Raw genomic sequence first — 12,003 nt, 5'->3', positions numbered from 1 at the left:
GCATTTAGAAAATAAGTCAATGGATAACACGTGAAAAAACAAATGCTGTCGACTGCCACCATACAATCATGTTAAACATCTTACAATGAAAAACAAAGTGCTTCTTAGAATGGAGGTTCAAGATTACCATTTTTCCTTAAAAATAGAATTTATACAAGTGTGCAGAGTACCAAGTTATACAGAGTTTTTAAGAATCAGGGTAAATGTTCAGAAGACGTTGTGCCTTCCATAGCCACACAACTACTCTTAATACTAAGAAGAAATAAATTATCTAATATAAACACTATTTTAGTATGAACTTCCCAAATTTTTAATCAATCAGCCCTAAAATGCTCAAGACCATATCGGCAACTTTGATTGGGCTCTCTCCACAAGTGGCAGCAAAGGTCACAAGCAGACCTAAGTAGGAAGAGGATGGATTACAAGTCCATTACTGCTGCTGCAGGAAACAACTTTGCCATTCTGTCCAGAGAGAATGTATTACATTGAAGTCAACACGTTATCATTCATATGACTGATGCAAAAAGTAATTCATTTCAACATAAGGTTATGATTTTTTAAAAAACTACCACCAGAATCCATTAGTCTTTGACAACTAAACTACTAGTAGGTCCACAAACATAACTTGAACTCTGGGATTAAGCTCAGGGACAATGTAAATCCAGTTTGTTCCCTCTGGAAATCACCACTACCAATGCTACTTCTAAAAGAAGGTTGCATACAACCATTTTCCCCCTTGAAACACTGGATCTCAAGGCATGACTTTGCTGGATTTTATGAAAGTATCCTTTCATATCATATTAATACACTGTAAATAAATTATAATTGCAAGTATTTCCCACTAATATTGTCCAAGTTTAAAAGCAACACACATCAAATGAACTAAAAAAACTGTTTGAAATAATTTCAAAAGAATCGCAAAAAGACTGGCTTTAAATAAATTAAAATTCTAAAAGTCTGTTTACCTGACACCAAAAATAAATAATAAATGTTCTGTTGGAATTGAAAGAATTGATAACATACTCTTGACTGTTCTCTATTTTAATCAATTTAATAAGTCACTTTACTAATTCTTAAGTACATCTTTCACCTTAAGCATTCTGACACTTCCATCAACTTTTTAAGTAAGGGTGGATTTTCTTTTTTTAATGTTTTTAATAGATATGTCTCTCAAAATAATGAATTAGATAAAAACTGATTGGAGAAAGCTATTATCAACCTTCTCTTCATCATCAGTAGGTATCTGGGTAAACCGTAGCTATATGTTGATGGGTAGGTGATAATCATGAAGAATTTACATTAGATAATGACCTAAGTAAAATCCATTTATCTGACATGCTGTCAACTTTTTACTTTACAAGCTTGTTTTTCATCACAACAAATATTAATGTACAGGGAAATCGTATTGTTTATTTTTATGTTAATTCAACCTCTTCTTCATTTCTCCCAAAATAGCAGCATTCTCCTCAGGGCTCAGATTTTTTTACATTCCCAACCGAGGGAATATCGTTGCCGGTCTTTGAAAAGTACAATCGGCTGACAGCTCCTTGCGAAAGCGCAGCCCTCCTGCCAGCGCATCACCCCCCCGACCAGGTCTTGGCGAACGCCTGCAGCGCCGAACACATCCCACCCGGGCTCGGCCGCGAGCAGCACGAGCGCGCAGAGCCGGCCTCCCGCGTCGGGGGACCGACCCCACTCCCCTTCTCCGGGGCCTCGGTGCCCCGACAGGCCGCGCACTGACACTCGGACCCCCGCCCCACTCCCGGCGCAGCCGCCCGCCCCCCGCCCACGCTCCTGCCCACGCTCAGACCTACGCGGGCCGCGCTCGGTCGCAGGCCCTGCCCGCTTCCCTGGCCTCCCGTGAGGGGTGGGGGGCCGCGGGGCGGAAAGGCCCGGGGCCTTGGCGAGGGTCCTCCAGTAGGAGACTTGGGGGGGGGGGCGGGGGAGCGGCGCCGGGGCGGAAGGGCCGGGGCCGGGATGGGGGTCCTCCGTGGGCCGTGGGAGATGGGGGCCGCGGAGCGGAAGGGCACGGGGCTAGGGGTCGCGGGGGCTGGGGGAAGGGCCCGCGGCGGGGTCCTTCTGTGGGAGAAGGGGGTCGCAGGGGGCGGCTCACCCGCGGCGGCGGCCGGCTCTCCCGCGTCGTCGGCGGCGGGCGCCAGGGTGACGGCGCCGTCCATCCACACGCGGATCTGCGCGGCCGAGCGCACCCGGCGGCGGGGCTGGCGGCGGCCGGCGTCCGCGGCGCGCAGGGAGCCGCAGCACTGGTAGCACACGGCCCACGCCTGCTCCTCGTTAATGGGCTGATTGTAGAGTCGTAGGATTTCCTCCAGGCTCAGCGCGTGCTGCGGGCCCGCGGCCGCCCTGGGGTCCGGAGGCCCCACGCCGCCCTCCGGGCCGGCCGGCTGAGCCATCCCGTGGGTCGCGCCGCGCTCCGGGCGCCGCGTCTCCTCAGCTGCCAAGCATAGTCTCCGCGCACCGCCGCCGCCGCCTCATCCCCGGAACCCCGCCCAGCGGGCCGCGCGCGCCGCCGCGGAGACGGGGGTGGACGGGGCGGAGACTAGGCCGGGGACGGACCACCGGCCGGGCCGGAGAACCGGACAGGGAAGACCCAGGATACGAGGCGCGATGCTGCGCGCCCTACAAGCCCACAGCCAGCCGGTAGCAGCGCAATGGCGTCCGCGGACCCGCCCTCCGAGCCCCGCCCCAGGGGCGCGCCCCGCCCATAACCCCGCCCCCGCTTAGAACCCCGCCTCCATGGTCCGCCTGGGTCCTCCCCGCCCTCTGAGTCCCGCCTCTGTCCCGGGTTCTCCTGGCACGCCGAGCCCCGCCCCCGGGTTGGCCCCGCCCCGCACGTGCACCCACACCCGCGCCAACTCCCGCGCCCTGGTCCAGCCTCCGCGCACTGGCCGACTTCGTAGTCCCCTGGCCTCGCCCCCCGCGTCCCCATGCCCTGCCCTGCTCTGTCGTCCCCATGCCCTGCCCTGCTCCGTCGAATACTGTCGCCATCAACGCACCGGACCGTTCGCTTGGATAACCTCCCTCTCCACTGGCAACTCCATCCTAAGCCCCATGAGGAGAGAGTCTTTTCGGGTTTTGCTCACTGGCTTCTCCCAAGCACACAGATCAGGGCCTGGGGTACAAGCTTGTTGCAAACAATCTGCAGACGTCCCTCGGATTCGCTTGTGACATTTGTACAACTCTTCACCAAGATGATGTTCCCAGTGACCACACGCCTCGTAGCCCAGTTAACCCAGTCTATTCATACCTCATAGAACCGATAGCACAGGGGCAAAACTGAACTGGGGCATTCAGCCATAGAATAAAAGACAGAAGTCCTCCTGGGCCTGGGCCTCGCTGAACTCATTCAGTGTACAATAAAACACATAATTCTTAGATAAAACAATCGCTCATTGGCAAATACGTTTAACTGGTAACATTCCATTCTGAGACTAGTCCCGTATGAGAACCTTAGAGTTGAAAGCATCAACCAAGTAAGAAATGGATCTATACTAAGTACCAATAAACCTTCTAAGGCAGTTTTATGTGCAGTATTAATATTGCACTCTCAACAACTGCATCTTGCCATAGAAATTACAACAGTCATTGTAATGCCTGAGACACCACAGTACATACAGCAGGAGTGGGGAGAAGAGAGGAAAGCAGAAGGATATAAGAGTAAGAAATTGAAAGACGGGAGAAAAAAGTTTCTCCCTAGGCACCCTATTATAATTTCATTATAAGAGATACAAAAAAAACCTTTAAAGTACCATCACTTATGTGTTCATAATCCAATTTGTAAAAATGCATATGTGTGCCACATCCCTGACAAGAAAAGGTCTAATGCCTTATATGATATAGATAGGATAGATAGATACAGATATACAAAACCTCTTGATTAAAAACATAGAAACAATTACTAAATTTTGCTAGTTTGCTTAGGCCCTGTGTGAATTTTGAAAATACAGACGGCTTTAAAATACCGACTTTTTTTGGCATCTTAGTGCCCCGATCAGGGATAGAACCCGTACCTCTTGCCGTGGAAGAGCGGAGTCTTAACCACAGGACCGCCAGAGAAGTCCTTAAAAGGGTGGTTTGAACAATGCAGTAAAACAGCGGGTCTGCTTTTATAGACAATAGCACCATCTTCTGGCCTTATGGGATATTGCTGCAGTGTTGCACTTGGACAACAACAGCCAAAATCACTAACATTTTTGTCCTTTCCTCACCCTTCCAAAGACAAGCAAATGATTTAATCAACTGAGCAATCCATGAGCCAGACACCTGCTACCCCTGGCACAGGGCAGCAAGTAAATCTCAAGTAAAGATAACGATGACAGGAAGAAGGAAGGGAGCGGAAGTGAGGAAAAGAAGTCTTCAAGACTTTAAAACCAATTCACAACAGAAGGATGTTTTTCCCTTCCTAAGTGATACTTTTTTTAAATATGAATACCTTTTAGTAATAAAAATACTTTGGTACTGAATCACAGGAATATACAATATTACATACAACAAAAGGGCTTTTGTTTTGTTTTTGCCAAACACAAATTCATGACTAATATACTGTGTTTAAAGCAAACTTCTTGCCTTTGTGAGCTTATATGGAATTAAGTTGAGGCAAGATGACAAGTTTAATGTTTGATCCTTCTGTATGCAGTAAAAATAAAAGGTAAACCCTTAAAAAATCCTAGCTATCTCCTATTATATTGATAAATCTAGTCAATGTATACCCTGAACACTTGATGCTTTTTTATACAAAGACAGTATAATTGTACTAATATTTATATGATTTTCAGAACCCTTTGCAATTTTGATAAGCCCCACTGTCCATCACCCCCAGGACTCTTAGAAAGTGACTGCTGACAGCTCAAAGGCTCTCAGAGGCTGACACGATCTCTGCAGGTCCAAGCAACACTGTAGGATAACCCGGGACCTCCCCATTTTCTCATTTTCAACTCAAAATCGAAGATTCAAATACCTTTATGTACAGTATACTTTGTTCCAATTTCTGTCATTGATTTTATTTTTTTATCCTGTGCCTTCACCACCCTTAAAAAATTGCTCTGTGTAGTTAAAATATCTGAACAACTCAAATCAACATTTGAATGCCATCTTCAAAGTGCCGTGAGGTCTGTGAAAAGGGGTGGCCTGTGTTAACTCTGAATATGACTTTAGTTTTCGTTGATTTTATTGTTGTATTTATTTAAAAAACAGAACCCTTGAAATGTTGTCTTATATTTAATTATCATTTTTGCAAAATAAATGTGCTTCATGCTTCACACTCTCGATGTGCCGGCTGAACTGCTCCGAATCTTTCGGGGAGCACACTGCCTGTGCAGCCCAAGCTTATCCCAGACACTTCCAGACAATTGCTCCTAAGAGGCACATTCACCTAGAAAAGTACACCAAAAAGGAAAAAATAGAACAGCATATTTTTCTCAGTGTTATAACCTAAATTTTTCACTGCCTACAATTATAATACCTTATAACTTTACAGTGATATTTTATACTTTCAAAGTGCTTTCTTCAGTTATACAACTTGAAGATCAGATATTATTTATCTCACAGAGGACATCGTACAGATGACAAAATACAGGGCTGGTAATGAAAGATGTAGACTGGGATCCAGGCCTCCTGATCAGCCCAGCTCTTTCTGCTACACTAAAACGTCTCTCAACTAGCCCAGAACAATTAAAAAAGTCCTCACACTTCATCCCACCCTGTACCAAGCAGGAGTACAGTAAAAAGCAGATGCTTTAAAATTTGTACGTACCAATATGATCGATTAAACTTCTGATAGTTTAAACACTTTAAATAAATGATGTGATGCCCCATCTCCCTTGATTGGTCCTTGTGAATTCATTAGCACTTAAGTTTCACCCCAGCAGTTATCTCCCCACAGTGGTACTCATCTTCAAAGCAATCTATATGATTTCATCCCCAACAAAGGGCTGTAAATGATCACTCCTCTAAGGAGGTGAATTCCATCAACAATCCTAAAAGCAATTTGAAACTCATCTCTTGTAATCAGTTATCAGATTGAATATTAACCAAAATCTTTAAAATCTGTCATGAAAATTAGCATGTAACCTTATATGCAGAACTAGAAGTACATAGGCCAGATAAGAACACAACAGAATTGGTTTCCTCAAATCTATAAACTTGTAAAGAATTAGCTTTTTTCTTATGGCAAAGATACATGTTTATTGGAAAACATTTAGTAAATATCCATTAATGCCCTTTTACTAAGTTATAACCTAAACCAGTGTTTTTCCACATTTTCATTCTGCATCATCTAATATGTAAGCTTACCTATCCTACCTTGATTAGATAAATTTATATACCTATTGATAAAAATTGAGGAAAAGTAGAGGAATGAGGTAAAACATATGAACAGTAGCATATCAGTATGTCCATGGGGGACTCTGGAAAATCCTAGGCCAAACAAACAATAGTCATGTTTCAACTTCTTAATGTGATTCTCCTTTGAAACAATTATTTTAAAACCAACAAGGAGAGATGGTATTCTCATCCTGAATATAAGTAAAATTATTAGCTTCAATTAGTTAAGAAGATTTGATCTGTAAAAATCTCATAGATCTAAATTTTAAGCCAAGCCACTATATTACTCTTAGGGAAATTTGAGTCTGCAGGAGATATGTGATTTACTTGAAATTACTGCTAGTTGCCAAAAGTAATTCAAATATACTTCCTATAACATAAGCTTTCCAGATGCTCTTTTTTAGCCATATTGCCTAGCTCTCATTGGATTTCAAAAGTTAGGATAAGCAGTAGTTTACTTCTTAATTCCAATGGGAAATAGAAAATAAAAATATATAGAAAAATACATAGAAAAATGTTGATGTTAACAATAATTGCTTGAAAATATAGATTCTCAATAAAACTTTTAAGAGACCAGAGTTTCGGGTTGTTTATGGTAAAGAGACTTAATCCATTTTCAGGCCAAACTCATACCTTATTGATGAGACAAAGCTAAACTATTTCTTTCAAACCTCTGTTAATTTCTTTTTATCTTTATACCAAAAAAATAAAAAGAAAAATGGCCCTTTCTTTTTGCTCAAAAAACCTTGTCTTTTTCCCCTAACGTACACAGGTAGAAGTCTAGAGCTGCTCTCACATCTAGAATTCTACTCTGACCCTGTGAAAGGCTCATTTCTCTTCCAAAGTCAACATGTAACCAACACACGTGTGGGTCACCTTCTAATTAAATAAGCAATGAATTAAGCACCTTCTAGTTAACCTCTAAGCCTTGCCTTGGTAATTTTTGTGGAAGGATATAGGTACGGCTGTACTCCTTATATTTATTCACTCACTGTTCTGTGAACCTGAATTCCTGTGGCCTCTTGATCCTTTCTCAAGAGTCATTCATGGAGCACATCTTTCTCCTATTTGCTATGCATGCTCATTCCTCTCAAGAACTGAAAGTTGTAACCCTTGCTCCTACTTTCTGCCTAGTCATCATAATCCTTTTAAAGAGAAGAAAATCATTGACATTGAAATTCATAAAGACATGACTCCCAGATTTCAACCTGAAGCTCTACAATATTTTAAACAAACTTCCTCACTATTCTTTTAATGGTATTATTATTCCCTTGCAAGATTTGGTAAGTAATGGTCATTCTTCAACTGTAATACTTTCATAATGCCACTGACATTTTCAGTTTTAACTAAATTATATACATTTTTTTCTTTTTAGCAGAAGGAAATTTTAATTTTACTTATGTTACAGGATTATAAATATTGGGCCAACTTTCCTCATCCACAGCAGAGCACCAGAGTAACCACCCAGATAATGTAGGCCAACTATTCACAACCTTTATTCTGATTTAACACATAAGATAGAAGGCATTCATTTATATAACAATCCTAGAAGCATATCTAGGGATATCTGAAATTCTCAGCCACCTACCTATTTATACTTCCACTGATTTCTCTCCACTCAAGAAAGCATGTCATTATGCAAGACAATGAACATGACAAAACTAAACACCTAACAGCATAGGCTTAGCACCTTAAGTTTGCCTTAATTATTTTACAGTAAATTAACACATTAATATTTAAATGAAAGTCTTTCAAAGCACCTAAAAATGTGTAAAATAACTAAGAAGAACTTATAAAGTAATAGAAGTGTATTAAAAGAGATTACCCACAACTCCAGGCAGGTTCCCTCTCATAATCTCATTTTACAAACAGGCAAATGAGGCCTGGCCCAGAAAGATCAGCCTGCTGCAGTCCTGTCGTTATCAACTCAGATATAAGACCATAGCTGGCCATCAACTTTTACCTGTACAGACTACAACACGAAAACTAGCATTTTTCAGTGATTAAGTAGAGTACCAACTGATTGGAATCTCTATTATACATATTTTAGAATGAAAATATAACATGTGAAGACATTCAATATCTCAAAAAGACTTTAATTAATTCTGAATATGTCTTTGAAAAAGAACATAATATTGCCAGGGAAAATTAAAAAGAAGTAACTACTGAATTAATTTCATCTACCATATTTAAAACAACCTCTACTTGTAATATACAAGCTATTTAACCAATTCTTACAATCAGGTTTATTAAAAACTGAAGGTTCCAATTTAACATGTTTTAACTAATCCAAAGACACTAGTTTTAGTAATATAATGCCAGAAAAAAAGTAATCAAGTTTGATTTGAAACATTATTTACAACTTTAGTTTTAAAATTCCATATATTTAACAATCCAGTCAAAAGGTAGAGTGGAAAAAAAACAAGATTCTACTATATGCCATCCATGGGAGATACACTTTATGTTGAAAGATACAGATTACTTGAAAGTTAAAGAATGGAAGGAGATATAATCATGCAGACAGCAACATAAGAAAGCAAAACAGAGTTTAAAACAAAAATATTATTATACATAGGGCTTCCCTGGTGGCGCAGTGGTTGAGAGTCCGCCTGCCGGTGCAGGGGACATGGGTTCGTGCCCCGGTCCAGGAGGATCCCGCGTGCCGCGGAGCGGCTAGGCTCGTGAGCCATGGCTGCTGGGCCTGCGCGTCCGGAGCCTGTGCTCCACAACGGGAGAGGCCGCAGCAGTGAGAGGCCCGCGTATCGCAAAAAAAAAAAAAAAAAATTATTATACATAATTAAAATATTATTAGAGATAAAAGGATATATGCGTATAACAATTATAAATATATATAACAGAGCACCAAAATACATGAAGCAAAAACTGACAGGAATGGAGACTTCCCTCGTGGTCCAGTGGTTAGGACTCTGCACTTTCACTGCTGTGAGCCTGGGTTCAATCCCTGGTCAGGGAACTAAGATCCCGCAAGTGGCATGGAATGGCAAAAAAAAAACAAAAACAAAAAACACCTGATTGGGGCCTCCCTGGTGGCGCAGTGGTTGAGAGTCCGCCTGCCGATGCAGGGGATACGGGTTCGTGCCCCGGTCTGGGAGGATCCCATATGCCGCGGAGCGGCTGGGCCCGTGAGCCATGGCCGCTGGGCCTGCGCGTCCGGAGCCTGTGCTCCGCAACGGGAGAGGCCACAACAGTGAGAGGCCCGCATACCGCAAAAAGAAAAAAAAAAAAAAAAAACACCTGATTGGAATGAAGGGAGATATAGGCAATTCAACAATAACAGTTGTTGACTTCAATATTCTACTTTCATTAGTGATTGAACAACTAGGTTAGAACCACTAATGGACAGATCAGCACGGAAATAGTTGAACAACACTATACCCAGCAGGCATCTAGAGAACACTCCACCCAACAACAGAATACACATTTTTCTCAAGTGCACACGTGAACATTCTCCAGGATAAGCAGTATATTATAAAACAAACCTCAATAAATGTAAAAGGATAGAAATAATACAGAGTATGTTCCCCAACCACAATAGAATGAAATTAGAAATCAATGTAGCAGGGGAAAAAATTGGGTAACTCACAAATACATGGAAATCAACACATTCCTAAATAGCCAATGGGTTAAAGAAGAAATCAAATGGGAAATCAGAAAATACTTTGAGATCGAGGAAAAAGAAGAACAACATACCAAAACTTATGGGATGCACCTAAAACAGTGCTTAGAGGAAAATTTATAGCTGTAAATGACTATATTAAGAAGAACAATCTCAAATCAATAACCTGTGTACCTTACACTAGAAAAAGAAGAGCAACTAAACCTAAAGCAAGAAGGACACAAATAACAAAGATCAGGGTGGAAATTAATGAAATAGGGAATAGAAAAACAAAGAAAAACCAATAAAACCAAAACCCAATTCTTTGAAAAGACCAACAAAATTGACAAACCCTTAGCTAGACTGACCAAGAAAAAAAAGGGAGAGAGAGCAGACTCCAATTACTAGAATAAGAAATGAAGGAGAGGACATTACCGTTGACCTTAAAGGAATAAAAAGGTATAAAGGAATACTATGAACAATTGTATTATACATCAAAATTAGATAACTTAGATGAAATGGACAAATTCCTATAGAGACACAAACTACCAAAACTGCCTTAAGAAGAAAAGTAGACAATCTGGATAGACCTATAACACCTGAAGAGATTGACTTAGTAATCAAAAAACTACACAACGTAACACCCAGGCCCAGATGGCTTCCAAATTCTACCAATTAAAGTAAGAAATGACAAAAAATTTTCACAAACTCTTCCCAAAAAATAAAAGCGGGGGGCGGGGTGGGGGACACTTCCAACTCATTTTATGAGACCAGTATTACTCTGATACCAAAATCAAAGACATCACAAGGAAAGTAAACTACAAACCAGTATCGCTTATGAATATGGACACAAAAATCCTCAACAAAATAGTACTAGCGAACTGAACATAGCAACATATAAAAAGAATTATACACCTTGACCAAGTACAATTTGTCCCAGAAATTCGGTTGGTTTAACATTTGATAATTAATTCATGTAATACGCCATATCAATAGAATAAGAAACAAAAATCACATAATTGTCTCAATAGACACAGAAAGAGTATTTGACAAAACCCAGTACCCTTTTGTTATAAAAATTTTTTAAAGGAGTAAAATGGAACTCCCTCAACCTAATAAAGGGCATCAATGAAAAAACCAGTCAACATCACACTTAGTGGTGAAAGACTAGATGATTTCCCCTGAGATCATGAATAAGACAAGGATGTCCGCTTTCACCACTTCTATTCAACATTGTGCTTGGGGCTACCAGCCAGGGCAATTAGGCAAATAAGTGAATGAATAAGTAAATACATCCAGATCGGAAAAGAAGTAAAACTATCTCTCCTTGCAGATAACTTGATTGTGTATAAAGAAAATCCTAAGGAATCTACCAAAAGAAAAAAACTATTAGAACTAATAAGTGAGTTCAGCAAGGTTGCAGGATACATCAATATACAGAAATCAATTGTATTTCTATACACCTTCAATGAACAATGCAAAATAAAGGGAAAAAATCCATTTACAATAGCATCAAAAAGAATAATAGGAATAAATTTAACAAAAGAAGTACAAAACTTACACTCTGAAAACTACAAACATTGTTGAAGGAAATTAAAGATTTAAAATAAATGTGAAAACAACCCATGCTCATGAATCGTAAGGTTTAACATTATTAAGATGGTGATACTACCCAAAGCAAGGCACAAATTCAAGGCAACATAGAATCCTGCCTGCCTTTTTGTAGAAATTGACAAGCTGATTCTAAAATTCATATGGAATTGCAAAGGACCCAGAATAGCCAAAACAATCTTGAAAAAGGACAAAGTTGGAACTCTCACACTTCCCAATTTCAAAACTTAAAACACAGTAGTGATAATCAAAATGTATGGTACCAACACAACAGAAGAGACCAGCACAACAGGAACATGCATTTGTAATTATAACTGAAGTTGTGCTCTAGATGTATAATATGCTATAAACTATATGTTAAAGTTCTTCAAAATTGGATGGCTTCTAGCTCATGTGTTTGGTTATTTTGTTAAGATTTTATATACGCTTTGGCTAAT

At 40.9% G+C, this 12,003-nt stretch overlaps 1 protein-coding gene across 2 annotated transcripts in view; it reads right to left on the bottom strand.

Annotated features, from left to right (window-relative positions):
• Positions 1-2,654, bottom strand: part of SPIRE1 (spire type actin nucleation factor 1) — a 188,453-nt gene extending 185,799 nt beyond the window's left edge. For both annotated transcript variants that reach the window (XM_081253238.1, XM_081253239.1), the window contains exon 1: positions 2,114-2,654. In XM_081253238.1, coding sequence (XP_081109364.1) covers positions 2,114-2,411 — 298 coding nt within the window. In that variant the 5' untranslated portion in view covers positions 2,412-2,654. The remainder of the gene's footprint in view (positions 1-2,113) is intronic.
• Between the last annotated feature and the right edge of the window lie 9,349 nt (positions 2,655-12,003).

This window comes from Mesoplodon bidens (assembly GCF_964165515.1).
Source record: "Mesoplodon bidens genome assembly, chromosome: 13".
In the NCBI taxonomy this organism is placed as follows: Eukaryota; Metazoa; Chordata; class Mammalia; order Artiodactyla; family Ziphiidae; genus Mesoplodon; species Mesoplodon bidens.
The sequence above is the reverse complement of the archived record's forward strand: the minus strand, read 5'-3'. Positions and strand labels throughout refer to the sequence as shown.